The following is an 18,782-nucleotide window of genomic DNA, read 5'->3' on the forward strand; positions in this document are numbered from 1 at the left end:
ATCAAGCGGAAACAAAGATTACTTCCTATTACTGTAAATGAGGCAACGCTGTTTTTAAACTAGAGCTGGACAACTACTAACAGCTTACATTGGTTATATTCCTCCATAAAGATCTGTAATAAGGTATGAAAAGCACTTCACTCCAACATTTAGCAGGTGCCTGTTATATTTTTTGCTGCTGTAGATAAAATTATGGTGATAATCACTGGTTTATTAGCACAAGCAGAAAGTTGCAGCATTCCTGCTTTGAATAAAATCAGTTAGACACTCTTTTTTTGTGTGTGTGTAAATACCATATTTTCATTTCTGCGGGCCCTTGACAACCTGGTTGTGAGGGTTCTGCAGAGGTGAAGTTTGATAAGACGCTTAACAAACGCAGTGGACGCCATGGACCACCAGGGGGTGCTAATGTCCCACAGAGGACCAGTGCGCGGAGAGACGCGTTTATGTCCAAATATATTTGCGAGCGGGCAAATTAAATGATGTCTTAAACTGCCCCTGATGCTCTTTGGATTTCTTTCCTATAAGTGTAAATGCATCATCAGTTCTCGTCATAATGAGGCCATTATTCCTTGGATTACGCTTGTCAGATGTTGATGCATTTATTTCCCATAAACGGGACCGTTTCCTCAATCTCCAGCTAAGCGTGCTTGTTTTACTTTGGTTTTCTTTTAAAGGGATTTCTTCTACAGCGCGGCGCGTCTTCCGGTGAAATTTCTCCCCATCATAGCTGCGTCTACTGTCAATGACGTCACCGTCGGGTTAAGAGGAAACAGAGGCTGAGTGATGCAGACATGTGACCTCATCAGTCAAACCATGGCACTTTATTCTCTTCACACAGTGCATTTCCTTAAAACACAATATATATATTTATATATATATATATATAATTTAATAACAATATAAAACTCCATTTGTGTATATAAATTATGCATCCAGTACAGCAGCTCTTATATATTCTACTAAGCTTTGGTAAAGTGGAACATTTATCTCTGTGAGCGAGGCTGTGTTGTGTGGGAACAGCATACCAACACCGGCAGGAGGAAGGAGGGTGAAGGTGAGAGAGTGCGAAACAATGCATTTGCATTTTTAAAAAAAAAACAAAAAAAAAAAAACGTGTGACTTAAAACAGGAACCAAGGTGCCGTCGAGCCATCAATACTGAACGTTCCAGGTCGTTGCTCTGTGGTTGGTGCAGCTACTGTGGTGAGGAGGCGGGGGAACCACGCAGCAGTACCCTGCGTCTCCGACCCCCCCGGTCCCGACTTTGCTTTGGGGAAAGGGCGCCGAAGCACCTCCCTGCAGGGAGAGAGAGAGAAAAAAAAAGGCAGAGGATTTAGCAATGACCGGCGCTTTTCTGCACTCCTGAATGAGCAGCCGCACAAATGCGATGTCTGTGAGTTACCTGAACCATGCTACACTGGTGGGAGCCAACGGGGGCGTAGGTCCCCAGCACAGGCTGAGGCTGGGCGTGGGAAGACTGCTGCACCCTCACAGCAGAGGGGTAACCTGCTGCACACACACACGTATTTCATCACAAGTGTCACCGTCAGAGAAATAAAACAGCTGGTGGTTGGATAGACGCTTAACAGATAAAAAAGTTTAGACATCTTCTGATATAGGCGACTGTCGTATTCTGAAAAACATTTAACTAAAATGTTTGATTGCTTTTATTTAAACCAGAAAAGCAACAATTATTCCATCTGATGGTGAAACAATAAAACATACTGGTTATTAGTTAAATACATTTTAAAGTCTAGTGTTTAGTTGTAGTTTTCAGTTGCCTGGGAAGCTGATTATTATCTTCATAAAGTCATATCTCTCTATAATGCTGATTGGTTTATTTGAATTTACTTGATTGTATTATTTTATATTCTTTTTCCCTTCACTCCACATGTTTTACTTTGTGATTCTTGCCTTTAACGGTAGCGTAGAAATATATTTTACTCTAACGAGCTGATATTAGTTAATGACCTGCTGCGGGCTATTTAAGAGATATTGTCTCTCGCCAACTGTACATTTAAAACATTACCTTTAAAAAAATTTCAAGCTGTATGCAAACGAAATTTCGTTCTGTACGCACTTTGTGCATACAAAATGACAATAAAGATATCTATCTATCTATCTATCTATCTATCTATCTATCTATCTATCTATCTATCTATCTATCTATCTATCTATCTATCTATCTATCTATCTATCTATCTATCTATCTATCTATCTATCTATCTATCTATCTATCTATCTATCTAAAAAGTGGTTTCAACATGATGACTACCAGTGCTTCTAGCTTTTCTTTTTGGACCGGGAATATTTTTTATCAAACAGCTTGTAAGTGAGCGAAAAGTGTTCTGGCCTTATTTCAGCCAGCTGGCCAGAAGTGTGCAGCAACAAGTAAAAGATGGACTGTATGATGGAAAATCTGAGCGGTTTTGAAACCTAATTCTTTATTTTAGACGTAGATCCCAGTAACCGGGCCGCGCCTAATTGTGACACAGGGTTCCTACAGCATAAGGCAAGTTAAATTCAAGACTTTTTAAGACGTTTTAATGCCACTTGAAATAAAAAGTTAAGACCAAATTCACGATAAACAAGAAAAAAAACCTGGTTGCGACAACTTCACCCAAATGTTTATTTTAACATAAACCATTACTCTCTGGCTCAGTAGACATGTTTAAAACTTTGAAAAACATTCCATATAGGAAGAAAGCTAAAAAACACAAATTACAGATATATTTTTAACAACTACTGAACTGAATTCTCAAACTTTGTTTTGTTCCCTACTAAAATAAACTATTTTGGTGTCTGGTAAACAATTTTAAGACCTAAGAAACACTGATTTAAGACATTTTAACGCCAATTAAGGCCTTAGTTTTAAGTTACAGAATTCAATGCCTTTTACGACTTTTTAAGGATCCGCGGGAACCCTGTGACAGCGGTTTTAGAAACCAATGGCCTTTATTTGTTAAACATAATTTATTATTCACCGGATAAGATTTACTGCCTCACTTTTTGTTCAAACACCTAAAAAAACACCTATTTTAAAAAAAAAATTATAACTTTTGTGAAACTATTTAACCACCAATGATGAGGAGATTGAGTGGTGTCCCCTCTTTGACGTTAAGAAACAGCAGGAAAAGAGACCGGTTCACTGTGAGACCCTCAGACTACATCTCTGACAGTGTAACGGCCCCCTCCTCTACTGCCAAAGTTTTGCTTTCCACAAAAAAAATAAAATAAAAAATCAGACGCAACGTGCACACGAGAAAGAGAAAGTACCTGGGGGTTGTACTGCTGAGCTGCGGGCATGCTGGGAGGGCGACGGCGGCCTAAATCCAGGCTGGGCTGAGGTAGGGTACTGGCCGTAAACGTACACAGGCACCTATAGGACGATTGTTGTCGCTGTTTAACGTCCACTTTTCTAGGTTAAAGTCGAGGAGGAATAAAAAGTGTTGCTTGTACCTGTGGTGATGGCTGGCAGTAGTTGGGCAGGTTAAGAGGGGCAGAGGGTGCATAGATGTAACTCTGACTGGGAGGGTAGACGGAGGCGGCGTCTCCTGCTGACGGGCAGCTCACTGTCACATGAGCAAACTGTGAGGAGAGATCCTCCACCTGTCGAGGAGAAAACAGGTCAACACACACACACACACACACACACACACACACACAGAGCTACAGCGGCTCATTCAGCGCTACATACCGTTGGGTACGGCTGTGAGGGGGTGACGGGTAACATCTGTGGAGCGGTGTAGGAGACAGACGAGTACTGAACCACCTGAGAGACACGTGGAGACACAGAGAAACACGCGTGTCACCATATCTGCCGTGTTTGGCTGCAGGATTTTCACCGTCTGCAACCGAAGGCGGAGGAATAGTTACAGAGCGTTTCCAGACCGCGTTCCCAATCCCAGCGTCTAGAAGATTCCCTTCCTCCTCGTGTCCTACCTACTTTCATCCTGTGTGTCCTTCTTTACCCGTGTCCTACTTCTCTTATGTCCTAACTCTATTCACTCCTTGTGTCCTTCCCTTCTTATTTCCTACCTCCATTCACATCTTCTTGTGTCCTACCTCCCCTCTTTACTTTCATATGTGTGTTTTCCTTCCTTTTGTCCTCTCTTCAATTTTTTGCCTAGCTGCCTTGTGTTCTTCCTCCCTTGAATCCTGCCTTCCTTTTGTCCTTCCTTCCTTCATTGGATCCTGCCTTACTTGGATCCTGCCTTTCTTGTGTCCTTCCTTCCTTCCTTGGATCCTGCCTTCCTTGATTCCTTCTGCCTTGAATCCTGCCTTCCTTGGATCCTGCCTTTCTTGTGTCCTTCCTTCCTTACATGGATCCTGCCTTCCTTATGTTCTTCTGCCTTGAATCCTGCCTTCCTTGGATCCTGCCTTTCTTGTGTCCTTCCTTCCTTACATGGATCCTGCCTTCCTTATGTCCTTCTGCCTTGAATCCTGCCTTCCTTGGATCCTGCCTTTCTTGTGTCTTTCCTTCCTTCCTTGGATCCTGCCTTCCTTGATTCCTTCTGCCTTGAATCCTGCCTTCCTTGGATCCTGCCTTTCTTGTGTCCTTCCTTCCTTCCTTGGATCCTGCCTTTCTTGTGTCCTTCCTTCCTTACTTGAATCCTGCCTTCCTTGGATCCTGCCTTTCTTGTGTCCTTCCTTCCTTACATGGATCCTGCCTTCCTTATGTCCTTCTGCCTTGAATCCTGCCTTCCTTGGATCCTGCCTTTCTTGTGTCCTTCCTTCCTTCCTTGGATCCTGCCTTTCTTGTGTCCTTCCTTCCTTACTTGAATCCTGCCTTCCTTGGATCCTGCCTTTCTTGTGTCCTTCCTTCCTTACATGGATCCTGCCTTCCTTATGTTCTTCTGCCTTGAATCCTGCCTTCCTTGGATCCTGCCTTTCTTGTGTCCTTCCTTCCTTACATGGATCCTGCCTTCCTTATGTCCTTCTGCCTTGAATCCTGCCTTCCTTGGATCCTGCCTTTCTTGTGTCTTTCCTTCCTTCCTTGGATCCTGCCTTCCTTGATTCCTTCTGCCTTGAATCCTGCCTTCCTTGGATCCTGCCTTTCTTGTGTCCTTCCTTCCTTCCTTGGATCCTGCCTTTCTTGTGTCCTTCCTTCCTTACTTGAATCCTGCCTTCCTTGGATCCTGCCTTTCTTGTGTCCTTCCTTCCTTACATGGATCCTGCCTTCCTTATGTCCTTCTGCCTTGAATCCTGCCTTCCTTGGATCCTGCCTTTCTTGTGTCTTTCCTTCCTTCCTTGGATCCTGCCTTCCTTGATTCCTTCTGCCTTGAATCCTGCCTTCCTTGGATCCTGCCTTTCTTGTGTCCTTCCTTCCTTCCTTGGATCCTGCCTTTCTTGTGTCCTTCCTTCCTTACTTGAATCCTGCCTTCCTTGGATCCTGCCTTTCTTGTGTCCTTCCTTCCTTACATGGATCCTGCCTTCCTTATGTCCTTCTGCCTTGAATCCTGCCTTCCTTGGATCCTGCCTTTCTTGTGTCCTTCCTTCCTTCCTTGGATCCTGCCTTTCTTGTGTCCTTCCTTCCTTACTTGAATCCTGCCTTCCTTGGATCCTGCCTTTCTTGTGTCCTTCCTTCCTTACATGGATCCTGCCTTCCTTATGTTCTTCTGCCTTGAATCCTGCCTTCCTTGGATCCTGCCTTTCTTGTGTCCTTCCTTCCTTGGATCCTGCCTTCCTTGTGTCCTTCTGCCTTGAATCCTGCCTTCCTTGGATCCTGCCTTTCTTGTGTCTTTCCTTCCTTCCTTGGATCCTGCCTTCCTTGATTCCTTCTGCCTTGAATCCTGCCTTCCTTGGATCCTGCCTTTCTTGTGTCCTTCCTTCCTTCCTTGGATCCTGCCTTTCTTGTGTCCTTCCTTCCTTACTTGAATCCTGCCTTCCTTGGATCCTGCCTTTCTTGTGTCCTTCCTTCCTTACATGGATCCTGCCTTCCTTATGTCCTTCTGCCTTGAATCCTGCCTTCCTTGGATCCTGCCTTTCTTGTGTCTTTCCTTCCTTCCTTGGATCCTGCCTTCCTTGATTCCTTCTGCCTTGGATCCTGCCTTCCTTGTGTCCTTCCTTCTTTCTTTGGATCCCCGCTTCCTTGTATCCCTTCTTCCGTCCTTGCTTCCCTCCCTCCGCCACGCACCCTTTCTGTTCTATCTAAGCACCGTTTTCAAGTAAAGGCGTAGAAATAGTTACAATAATGTTCATCTTTAGTATTTTATATTTTAAACGGACGTTAATAGTCAGAGACTTTGGAAAGTTGAGTCCAGAGACGTGTGTAGGAGCTCAGCGAAGCTTGTGAGTTACCTGCTGCTGCGGCGGCAGAGTCTGGCTCCTGATTGGTTGCTGACTATCTGGAGGGTTGTACACCGCCGGGCTTCCATCAGGGTTGAGGAAAGGCTGCCCTGTGGGGTTAAAGGTCGAGCGTGATGAACATGAACATGCCGTTGAGGGACCGGTACCATTTGTGCGTTGCGCGTACCAGTGAGGGGGTTCACCAATATGCTCCCAGGTGGAATGGCGTTCTCCGGGACGTAGTTGTGGACCGGCTCCTCCATGATGGGAGGGGGAGGAGAAGGGTGTGCGCACGCTGGTGGCAGCCTATAGAGTGAGATGGAGCCTGGAGAGAGACGAAGAGAGACGTGACATGTAGCGGGATGTGAGCAGACATCTAGAAATGGTTTTAAAAAAAAGAAACGCTGTACTAAAAAAAAAAAACGTGACGTTTTTGCCTCTCCTGATTATGTGAGGAAGACTGGAGGTGTGTGAAAATTTACAGCACTGGTGTGAAGATTTGTAGCTCGGAGTTTAATTTTCACACCACAAGAACTTCGACTGCTTATTGTTAATTAGACGCTGCTGAATAAAAGCTGATAATTTACAAGCTGCGATCGCCACCCCCTCCCCATAACACACACACACACACACACACTAACGCGTGCCATGAAGTTTAGTCTCCGTTTCGACAGGTGTTGAGGAGCGAAGCCCCTCACCTCCGACGACTGGATTCACACCTCGACGAGACGAGCGATAAGTGCTGAAAACTTATTCGATGTTTTCCTCTGGAGCTTGAAACGAAGACGCACCTGAACTCCGTGTGTCCCAGCCTTGGCTGGGAGGTTGGTGGGCTTTCACCGCTGGACTCATCCACTGGAAGGAGGAGTCGGAGTCAGTGCTGCTCCACGGTGGGGGGTCGTTGCCATAGCCGTAGTCGGTCTCAGTGCTGCTCTGCTTGCTGCTGCCCGTCCAGCTGGAGCTTGAGTTGCCGCGGCTTCTCCTGTGAGGCACATCCACAGTCACGTGAAAAGAGACTTTGACCTGAGATTCAGATTTAGCTGGATTTCTCTTTAAGTATTATAAATATGAGGAACAATTATTTATATGAGGAGCAGAGGCGAGGTCACAGTGTGAGAATCCAGTTGCTGTAAAATCGATTGTAAAGGAAAAACAAAATGTTTCTGGAGACGCTCTAAACCCTCTTTTAGCATTAATGTAGCTAGCGTTACTAAAACAGCAGAAAATATTCCCTCCAGAATTCAGAGTCTCAACTCTGAGAGTCACAAAAGGCGGCAAAAATGTTCAAATCCTGCATGCTTCACAACAAAGAGCAACTTTTCTGTTTTCTGTCCAGCCTTCCTGTTATCCGCTGAAAATCTTGCTCGCGCTCTCGTTCTCACAGCCTAAACGTCTGGACATGTAGAGAATCTTGTATCTGCAGTAGTTTTGTCATTTGGAGCTGGATCTGTCCAGGGACACATTTAAAGGTGACGCATGTGTTCATCCTCACAGCAGTGTTGCCTGTGGATGAGCCTTGGTAAGAAAAAGGGCTGCGAGTGCTCTACAGAGAGGATTTCTTTCCATTTAAAAGTCTAACAGGTTTATTGATCAGCGGCTATCAGGACGCTGTACGGGTGAGCGGACGTTTCTATGTTGTTTATTTCGTATTGAACGTGGAGCTGACTGAACCTACTGCAATCATCGCATTATAAAGCGCAAACTCTCTTAATGTTGCATGTACAGCCACTTTTACACAGTGCAGCGTGTGAGTACAATGAGAGAAGTCTGCGACATAGTTTATAATGTGGCTGCCTGAAATTATTTATAAACTTTCCAGTAATCAGTGGGAAAATCTTTATTGACGTCACAGCAATCAAGCATTATTTGTAATTGCTGAACAGCCTTTTGCATATTTCCACTGGTGTCTGGACGAGCTGCAGCATATTTGAGGTTGGAAAGCCTCTTTGTCCCTAGCCTTTAGGTTCCTCCACAGACTTTTGGGCCTCTGGCTGGGCTTATCTAAAAACCTTAAAGTTATTTCTAGTCAGACAAACCTTGGTTGATCAAATAAAGAGACGACTGCCCGGGGGATGAATAACTTTGGGCATGACCGTATGTGTTTATTTGTAAAGAGGGTGATCTGATCACTCGGGTCGGACTTTAGTGCCATGTGGGAATCGTGGTTGCTGCTTGTCTACTTATGTCCCCATCAGCCGCAACCGATGGCAGTAATTAAATTAAATTCAATTCAATTTGACCAGTGCCAGCTCTAAACGGGGCCCCCAATCTTTCCTCTTCCAAAGATTTGGATTTTTGGGTTTCCAGTTTCCAATCAAGCTGGAAATTGTCCATTTCCAGTCAACAGCCTATTCCTCTGTGAATCTCTACTTCTTCCTGCCTATATGCAGCGATTAATAAAGGGATCAGACCGTTATCCATTAATTCACCAAGGTTTTTTTTTTTTTTATCAAAGGCTTTATTTGCTTCCAGGAACCTTCTACACCGACACACACAAATAAATAAATGAAGATCTACAGCAGCTCTAGCTTCTGTTTCCGCTGTAGATCCTGAAAAGCCCTGAGCAGATTAAGGTGATAAATGGCCGCGCGCTGCAGACAGAGCTTTACCTGTAGAGCTGTCTTCTCCTCTGGGTCTCGACATTTGGACTGTACTCCTCCCCGTCCCTGCACGCGCGCACGCAGACGTACATTAATGTCCTCATCTAAATATAATATGCTGAAAAGTTACATGGAAAGTATGCGCTTCGGGCAAGGTTACCTGCTTTCTGCATGAGCGCTCTCCGGAGTGCAGAGTGGCTGCAGAGATTTAAAAATAAAAATAAAAAAGAGACGCAGAGGAGAAATTAGCTACGATCCGTTCCGTCTTTTCTAAATGTCCTCCCGTTTCGTCCGTTTCGGTCTCTTTCTCTCACCTCTTTGCTGAAGATTCGTTCTCGTGCCCTTTGGTACTCCTCTTCCCTTTCCTCCACTGACTTACTTTGCCTCTCACGTAAAGGGTGATGGCGGCCCTGTTTGGAAGAGAGAGAGAAAAAAAAAAAAAACAGGAGACGAGTCAAGGATAGGCCGTGATCAACGTCCGCTAAGAAGATCGTTCTTAAGAGCACGGGCGGACCTGATCTTCTGTACTGTCCCTCTTTAACAGTATTTTCATCGGGAGGGTCTCCTCTGCCTTATCCTTGTGAACCATATCGGAGAAACGCTGCTCCGGTCTAAAGCAGCCAAATATTCAGACATATTAGCCCGAACCGATGGGAAAAGCAGCCACAGAAAGAGAAAAAAAAAACACACACAGATGGATGGTGCGTGCTTACATGCGCGTGTTGCTGGTCCTGTTGATGATGACAGACTTGCCCGTCTGGTCCACGTTGTGCTCCATGCCAAAGTAGGCCGCCACCCGGTGGACCAGCATGCGGTGGTAGGACGACATTTGATGGAACTTCTTGAAGGGACTGAGGGAGACAGAGGAGATGCAGATGAACCTTTAACTACCAGGGCCGGTTGTGGGGGAGGTTGTGCTAATGGCTTTCTGCCCAGGGTGGCATGGCCTAAATGTCATCACAAGACCCAAAAATGATCCGTCAGTCGCGCTCAGGTTGTCTCTTACTTATTTACTGTATTAGTCAGTGGTAATATGCACCCGTCGAAGCAGTGAACAGTGTTAACACACCCGTCCATCCATCGTTTGTCTGCATTTGTGTGGTATGCCAGTTAACACATCAGCTGGAATGACAGATTTGGGCGTGAAAACGGCGACGCAGAAACACACGGAGCTTCACACGCGCTAACCTATTGCTGTAGATGAAATCAGTCATGACCTGCTCCAGTTTGAGCAGCGTCAGACGGTCTCTGGGGTTGCTGTTGAGGGTGTCCTGAATAAACTGGTCCAGATCTATGCCGGTGGAATCGGTGTACTCCACGCTGGACTCTGAGAGAGACGTGAGAAAGCAGAAATGAGCAACACAAACCCGGCGGTGCAATATCAAAAAGCCCTGGGAGAACCGCCTCTAAAAAACCCCCCACATTTATTACATTTAAAACTGTATCTTCTTTAACGCGTGTCTTTGTGAGGCCTCTCTCTAATACACACACACCTTTGGACAGGGACGGTTTAACTGGATCGGGGCTGCTCTCCCGGTCTTTGTCCCTACTGGAGGCTCTCTCGTGTTCATGGCAGCTGGACGGCCCGTTTGGGTCTGGAGACGCCTGAAACGGGAGAAAAATAAAAGAGTCGTTTTAGCGCCGCAACGAAGCCTACAGCGGGGCTGGAAGATCATGACGTGTGTGCATCTCCTACTTTTGTTTCCTCGAACGGGGAGGACTCCTCGTCGCTGAACGCCAAGCTGCGCACCAACTTTCCTTTGGGCTGAATTAGATGCACAAGCATTTTTAAAAAAATTTTTTTTTACAAGTTCACAGGACTCCACTGCAGTCGATATCCCAGTAAAAATGAGTAATGAGTGGAGGCGCAGCTTTAGCTTACCTTGAATTTTTTCTTTGGTATTACCTGGTTACAGTGTTCCTGCGGGCGAGGGAGCGATTTATTACCAGAACTTAAAATATGAGCGGTGTTGGGAGTGGGGGGGGAGGATGGATAATTAGCAGTATGCGTATGTTAAAATGTCTCTTACCTGCTGCTGAAGCTTCTTAATGTCAGCGTGGCTCTCCTCAGCCCCCGTCTGACTGCAGAGGGGTGGACATGGGGACTGGGAGGGGCAGCTTTTTGTGTCACAGGCTTTTACAAGGACATCTGCACTCTCTACAGCTGCCTCCGTCATCCTTCTGAAAAACACACACACTCTCACTCTCAAGCGTTCCCCCCCGTTTTGGCCAAATAATGATGTATTTGTACACTTTTATTTCTATTTAAAGACACCTTGGGCTGGATGCTTACCCGGTTCCTACCTGCGTGGGATTGTTTACTGGCGAGCCTTACGAGTGAATGATGGGCTCATATATCCCATGTTCCTACAGGGCAAGCAAGAAATGCAATTATCGCGCTCCCGCCTATGCTCGGTTCCTCTAACGTTCTCGTCTCTGCAGGCCCATTCAGCGGTCAATGGAAAACAGCCTGAAGAAATAGAGAAACATGAGAGAAGAGGGGGGGGATGTCAGCGAGTGTTGTATGACAGAAACACGGCCACATGCTTGTTTCAAACGGCTGCTGGAGCATAAAAGCCCGGCTCCAATCTTGTGCTCATTTGTGTGTGAACCTCTGTCTGCACTTCCAGAACCCTCCCTTTGGCTTGACAGCTAATTGCTGCCTCCACAGTCGTAATTGTTTTACTGCGAGCGCGCGAGTCAACCCGGGGCCGTGCGCTGGGCTCACGGGTGCGTGCCGCGTTTGTGTGCCCGTGCGTTTAAAGCGCGCCCTTGAGCTTTTCTTAGAAACAGCAGCTGCGGAGGAGAGAGAGAGAGAAAGAAAGAGAGAGAGAGAGCATCATCTGATCTGGCAACCGATATTCCCAAAATGCCGAGCCGAATCCCCGATCCCTGCGGTGAGACGGTTTTGGAGGGACCGGAGAGAGACGCGATAAACCCGCACACACACAGAGGAGGAGGGAGACCGTGGCATTCCAGCGTGTTGTGTGAAAAAAGGAGCGCAGCCTGCCGTAACACGCCGCTCCAGGGGACGCTTCGGCCCGCAACACCTGAGAGGGAATAACGAGCTGTGAGGATGCCGAGTCCCACAACATGACTATTTAACAGCTGAACGGAGTTTACTCCCCCCGCCGGCATCTCCCTGGAAAAAAAAAAAGCGCAGCGCAAATAAGAAAATATTGTTTACATTGAAATCGTTGAGTTTACAGCTGAGAAGGACCTGCGAGGACTGCACATTTAGGATTGTTGTATAAATGTATACTATGTATAATCCAACCTTTTACAGTAAAAAAAAAAAGATCCACCAAGCAGTCGGCCAGAGAACGGACTCTAATCAGCTCTGATTGGTGATCAGGTCTTTTCTCCCCCTGTTCATTAAATGTATTAAAGCTAAAATCTGCCACCCTCTTCGCTCTATTAAGGCCGGTTCTTTTAGCTTAACAGAACATCAGATAGAGATCAGGAACACATGTTCTGATCTATTCCTTCATTTGCTGTTGGATTAAAAATGACCTTCATGATCAAAGAACCCGCAGCACTTCTGTCCTGTCTCGTGTATTTGAATCCTTAAAATAATCTGAATTGGAAAAATAGACAGGTGGGACCTCAAAGAAAACCAGGAATGATTATTGGCTGGATGGATCAACCAGGTCCTTCCTTTGAGGTCCGACATGCAGATTGTGATTTTTTTTATACAGACCATAAAACATAATAACAATAAAAAAAGATTTTCAGCAGGTTATTTAACAGAGATTATAGTTTTAAGCATAGATATCTAACTTTTATTATATTTTTTTGTAAACTTTACTTTAGTTAATTACACATGCCTTTGGTAGACATGTTTATAGTCCAAAATGGTGAGAGGTGTTACTTGTGATGCATTTAATGAACAGAAAAAAAAGTTTGATTTTCCAGTATTTGATGTGCTGTTCAATGGGAAATGGATCGTATCTTTATGATAAACCAGTAACCAAAGCAATCCACTAAGAATGCATTTGTTGCATCAGAAATGTCATATTTAAAATTTTATATTAATTAGATTCACACAGAGATGCAGAAATCTGGTTATTTTTTCTGAACAATAGTGATTTGCTGTTTTCTCTGAGGCCAATTCCAGCGTTGACTTATTCCGTTACTCTTTCTCTAAGGACTGCAACACATAAAACAGAACAGGCGTGGTGTGGATACTTTTGAATCCCACTGGGAATTACGCAATAGTCTCCATGTTTGCGTCAAAGCATCCGTCTCCAACCTTTATTACCTTTGTTTTTATCCAACGAGAAGCTGTGTCAATGAACGTGCTTTTGGCTAGTGGGTTTATAGACCAAACACTGTGGGCTCACTTAGTGTTGTTGAGATTAATAAACAGGAAAAATCAGTTTTTTGTGTGTTTTTTTTCTTCTTTTCTTCTCAGAATTGAACCTGCCGATATCCAGATCGGATCGGGTTACTTGGTGCCTCTAAATGGCGAAGGTGGCGATCAAAGCACCAACCACCCTCGTGTGTGCCTCCAGCGGCTAAAGCGTTACAGTGAACAAAACACTAATAAAGATCTGTATCTGGCTCGGCGCGGTGGTCTACCGCAGTCTGTGGAAGAGGAAATGGTGGAGAGTTGTATAAACAGCCCAGAAGGACATAATAAGGTTGGCGGACTCCCTAATGTGCTGTTGGCGGGTTCTTGCTGAGCTGTCCGTCAGCCAAACGCACACCATGAGCCCTGTGGCCAGCCCTGACCCCAGACCTCAGAGATGGAGGGGTGGGGGGGGGGGACACATCTCCTTTAATTATGCCGATCAAAGAGAATCTGGATGTAAAGCAGGAGGTGGCATGCTGGGGTCGGATTATGCCTGTGAATTCACACCAGTAAGAGATGATATGTCAGGCGGCGCATGAGGAGGAGCAGACGAAAAGCACGAGGAGAGACGAGAAGAGGCATTTTGCTGGGGCTTTTGAAGGGGAAATGAACGGAGGAAGGAGAGAAGCGAGGAATCAGGCTCCTGCTTGCATGGCTTTTCAGCCCGACGGCAGTGAAGAGGGGATTAGAGCGCAGCCACCGGGGTTTTTTTTTTTTTTTGAGCTGAGCGCTGCAGAAGTGGCCGGCCGCCCGGGGAGAAGGTGTGACACGATCATTAGCGTGTGACGGATGGCGGCGGGAGGCACGGAGCACCAGTTCCCGCTACATCATCATCCATCTGCTGCTCCCCGCGAAGCCTCCCGAGCCTCCGGAGCCGCTCGCTCCCCACCGGGGGGAACCTTTCTTCTCCGGCCAAAAGCGGCCCGGCTCATCTCTGCTGACGCGCAGACGGGACGGGGAACACATCCAGAAGCTACTTATAGGCTTTAAACCTGCCATCCTTTTTGTAATTAACACATTCTACCTATCAATAGCATATCACTGTAGCTTGGCTGCTTAGATTTGTCACCGTGAACTCTGTACTTATAAATATTTATATCCATATTTGCCATCTGCAGTTTGCTCTATCAGCTGCCCCTCTCACTCCCTTGAAAAGAATAAAAGACGAAGTCCTCGCTGCCTATGGTCAAAACAAAAGCTCCTGTTTGTGTTTCTCTCTCTAGGTTAAACCTGAATCAGAATTTCATGTTTTTTTTTTCTTTTGTTTTTCTTTCTCTTCAGCCAGGGAGCTCATTAGGAAATGATCAGGAAGTCATTTCCAAGACGATATTGTGAATTTGGAGGCTTAACCCATAACGTTTTCAGGGACGTTGCCTCCAAGCTTCTAATTGAGGAACAACAGAATACATTTTGTGTCATTATTTCAATTTCAGTTTTGCCTGCCTGTGTGTGCGTGCGTGCAGCTTTTAATTTTCTCGAAAACAAGTTTCATTTTCATTTCCCTTTCGCCGCATCTCTTCGCGAGCCCCTCGGCAGGAAACGCATTATCTCACACTCCACCTTCAAGACGCTAGCTGAAAGTAGGTTGCACACATGTGAGATTTAGGTTGTGCTGTCCCGTCATCAGCACCTGGCCGGCCGCATCAGCCTTATCGCGAAGGTGACTTGTGGTTTTCGCAGCTGCATTGCTCTGCAGCTGATCTCATGGCGACACACACACACACGCACAGGAGCGCAACGCAGCAGGGTGGCGAGAGGCGCCGCTTCTCTTCTAGCTGGAAGGGGGAACTCTGAAAGAAACGTTGGGAAATGCGAGTTGGTGCAGGCCCCCCCTTTTCAAATCGTCCTGGAGGCGCCCCTGCCTGGGGAGGGAGATTCATCGCATCGTTTTCAGCGCTATCGTCATTTCTATTCGTGATAGAAACATCGATTTATCACGGTTGAAGGATGCAAATGTCGCCCGGGATTGCTCCCTTTGCTGTTTGCCCCCCTTGTGTTCCTTTAAATCGAGATTAAAAACACATTTGTTTAGAATTGCCTTTGAATGTTCAAGTTAAAATGTTTTACTGTTTTCAAATGTTCTTTTTTGTTTCTACACTATCCCTGCTTGCTTTTATTCTGTTTTATTTTCCTATATTTTAATCATGTAAAGCACTTTGCATTGTCTCTGTACTGAATTGTGCTATATAAATAAATTTGCCTTGCCTTGCCTTGCCTTGTCGGTTCCACGGCAACGTCGATAAACATCAACACGTATGAAAACGCGATTAAACGCAGTTGCTGTGCGCAGTTTAGACGGAGTTAGGGGAAAAAAATCTCATTTTGTTATGTACCTGGGGTGATGAAGAAGCGTGAATGACTTTATTGAGTAAGTGTTTGTGTTTTTGGGAGGCCCTGGCTGCACACGAGACAGAAACATGGTCAGAAATATACTTTTTGTTAGTCTGCACCGCGGCGTTATCGCGATAAAAACGCTGCACGGTATCACGAAAACGTCTCCCTTCCTCTTCCCCTGTTCTAAAAGTCAACAATCGTGTTGTTTTGTAGCGTGGCGCGGCCCTTACTGCGACCAGATGGCACGAAAGGGGCCACGGATCACAATCCCTGTGCTCACACATACAAAATTAAACATCAGCAAAGGCGCACAGTTTCAGTCCGAGCCCTTTATGTCCTCAGCAGGGGGGCCTATAGCTGTTGCATCCTTACGCATAATGTTTTTTTTTTACTATTTTTACTGTGTTTCTCATTGAGAAGACATTCATATATGATCATTTCATTAGTTAGGTTCAGCATTTTTACGTCTTTTTTTTTATTATTATCATTTAATGTCTCTGTAGTTACTGTGTTCTGGGGCCCGTGGGAGTAACCCACGCTTAATTACTCGAAGGATGCCGGCGGGGAGTCAGCTAACACGAACAGGTGGCCCCCGCTGCGGCTTCCTGTTGACCCGCATAGCCAGACGGACAAGTGTTCGGCGGTCCGGGAAGCGACCTCCCCCGGGCTCCGGTTGGCCCGGGGGTGTGACCAGGACCAGGACCAGGAGCTGGACCGGGCTGAGCTGAACTGAGCTGACACGCCGGGCTATTTTTACACCGAACCAGGATGGAGCGGACCCCCTGCTCCGGGACTTCACCGCGCTGCTCGGGCGGGTGAAGGATGCACAGCTGTGTGCGTGTGTGTGCGGGGGGTGAGGTTGCTGGTTTGAACCCGACACAATCAAGTTTTATTCGCTCTCGTTTCGGCAGAAGTGTTTCTCTCAGCCGTCACCGGAACCCACAGCGGAGCCGCTGCGGTACAGACGAGACGAGACCGGGGAGCTGCTGCGGCGGCTGATCCCCGCTAGCCGGAGTCAGACCTCCACATTTACCCGCTTGTCAGCTCATAGTTTTCTGATAAATATCCGGCGCGTTACCGGCTCCGCTCACAAACAACTCGACATGATGATAAATACAAACAAAAAAAATTAAGCGAAGGGAGTGGAGGTGAAGCGGGCGGCGTCGATGTCACGCCCGCGGGCGGCGACCGTTGGTCAGCCCCGTCGCCGTGACACCGACCGTTAGCTTACCGTGAGATGACGTCCCTCCGACCGCAGCTCCTCCACACGCCGTGTCCGTCGACTGAACGGCTCTGTCGCTCCTCCTCAGACTTTTTGCTCTTCTCCGTGGAGGCAGGAGGAGCAGGGGGAGGAGAAGCAGCAGCAGCAGCAGGAGGAGGAGGAGAGGAGGACGGGCCGACAGCTCTGAACCCTGAGCCAGTCACGCGCTTTACACGCGCACAGAAAAGACACGCGCGCGCGCGCGCACCCAGAGAGCCAGCTTCTCTCTGCAGCTTTATTTCACCTGCAGTTTATCCCTCTGTTTAACCCCTCAGCCCTTTATTGCTCCCACTCAAAGTAAAAACAAACAAACAAACAAACAAACAGACAGACAGAAAACAAAGACATCATTTCACCTTTTAATTTATTTGTGTTTTTACTGTAACTTCTTTATTCACAAAACATCGTATTTCAGTAGGATATAAAGCAACACAAAATAGAATATAGCTGAGAAAGATAAATGTTTTTCTCAGGGTTTTTCAAATAAAAAAAATATTTCAAGTGTGGGGTACATTTCTATTTAGGTCCAAATGAGTCATTAAGTAGTGAACCTGTATGTTTTCTTATGTTTTTTGAGTTTGTTGTGGCTAACCAATTCATGAGGAAACATCCTTTACAATTTGGTTTTCGTACAGACTCATAATTACTTCATTTGCCACTTTAAACTACGATAATCTAATGCAGAAATTATCAAACATGACCTTTTCCAAGAAAAGTTTTGACCTGTTTGAATCATATCTTGTAAATCCTGGACAAATTCATTGCCATCGGTGGTGAGAAATCGCTGTTTCGGAAAATTAATACCTGTGTACCCCGGGTCATACTTCATGGTCCACTTCTTTTTAGGTTACAGATCAATTATCAGCTATATTTGTTTCCTGGTGCAGGTTTCTAGATGTATTCTGATGACAGAGTGTTTTATGTAGCTGCTAAGGACATTGGAATTGCAACGATGACAATTGTAATGTAATACATGATGCATAATCTAATAAATTCTGTTGTAGCTTTGGCTGTCGAATCGTTTGTTCCGGTGGAACATGAGCTTCTGCCCCACTCTTGAGTTGTCGGGTTTTCTGAGCCTTCAACAGATCTCACTCCAGGATTGCCCTTCATTTTCTGCCAGTCAAATCTGCCCAGCTTCCATGTCTCTGCCCCTGCTAAACAACAGGATCCCAACAGAACCTGTGTTGGCCCATCACATAAAAGTTGAAGCTCATGGCTGTAATGTGACATTTGAGAAGGGGGTATGGTTAGTTTTGCAAGGGAACGCATGTGCAAGCAAGAGAGAGAGAGAGAGAGAGCTAGATATAAGCTAGATATGAGGTAGATACAACAGTTTTCCTAGATGTGGCTGTTAATTTCATTTTACATTTACCATACCAGGGCAATATAGCCATTCATTCATTCATTCATTCATTCATTCATTCATTCATTCATTCATTCATTCATTCAGCCAATCCATGGTGAAAAACAATCTATGTCAGAACATAAAGAACATGTTATAGTCTGTGCCAGATTGTAGAATAATTTCAATCTAAACACAAATCCTGAAAGACCAATACCAGATTCCAACATGTCATTGTTTATGAAGCAACAAAGACAAAATTTAAAACCTGCATGTGAAAAGCTAAGAACATCTTCTGCATGACTGTATCAGTCTCTCATGACACTGTGAAAGAATTTTGGCCTTTTCTTACTGCCAGCTCACCTGAGATTCTAACACAGCAGATGTCTAACATATAAATACTGCAAAAAGAAGGTTTCTTGAACATGCATCAACTGTCATATTAAATCCTTAAAGCGTGGATTAAGGTGAACATGATCAGTCAACCTCTCATTTTATACACGCTGAAATTTCAGTGGAGCCATTTCTCCTACAGATATCTGGAGAAAAACCCCAACTTTGAAGCCTACTATATTCACTTTCCTTAAGATCAGATGAC

At 45.6% G+C, this 18,782-nt stretch overlaps 1 protein-coding gene across 3 annotated transcripts; it reads right to left on the minus strand.

The window, feature by feature from the left end:
• Nucleotides 1–804: 804 nt before the first annotated feature.
• arpp21 (cAMP-regulated phosphoprotein, 21) lies at nucleotides 805–16,982 on the minus strand. 3 transcript variants are annotated; one of them, XM_021315894.2, is made up of 20 exons: nucleotides 16,810–16,982; nucleotides 11,195–11,360; nucleotides 10,921–11,071; nucleotides 10,773–10,811; nucleotides 10,587–10,655; nucleotides 10,384–10,495; nucleotides 10,079–10,217; nucleotides 9,604–9,741; nucleotides 9,405–9,501; nucleotides 9,205–9,300; nucleotides 9,051–9,088; nucleotides 8,900–8,956; nucleotides 7,082–7,272; nucleotides 6,478–6,615; nucleotides 6,303–6,400; nucleotides 3,700–3,774; nucleotides 3,462–3,611; nucleotides 3,279–3,381; nucleotides 1,405–1,511; nucleotides 805–1,298 (listed from the first exon to the last, which is right to left on the minus strand). In XM_021315894.2, the coding sequence occupies exons 3-20, from the start codon at nucleotides 11,065–11,067 to the stop codon at nucleotides 1,155–1,157; spliced, it is 1,938 nt and encodes a 645-aa protein (XP_021171569.2). In that variant the 5' UTR covers nucleotides 11,068–11,071; nucleotides 11,195–11,360; nucleotides 16,810–16,982; the 3' UTR covers nucleotides 805–1,154. The 3 variants fall into 3 exon arrangements, with proteins under 3 accessions (XP_021171569.2, XP_021171577.2, XP_021171566.2); XM_021315902.2 differs by having other exon boundaries at nucleotides 1,405–1,508; nucleotides 11,184–11,360; XM_021315891.2 differs by having other exon boundaries at nucleotides 11,184–11,360.
• Nucleotides 16,983–18,782: the final 1,800 nt, after the last annotated feature.

Source organism: Fundulus heteroclitus, chromosome 13, assembly GCF_011125445.2.
Source record: "Fundulus heteroclitus isolate FHET01 chromosome 13, MU-UCD_Fhet_4.1, whole genome shotgun sequence".
NCBI classification, from domain to species: domain Eukaryota; kingdom Metazoa; phylum Chordata; class Actinopteri; order Cyprinodontiformes; family Fundulidae; genus Fundulus; species Fundulus heteroclitus.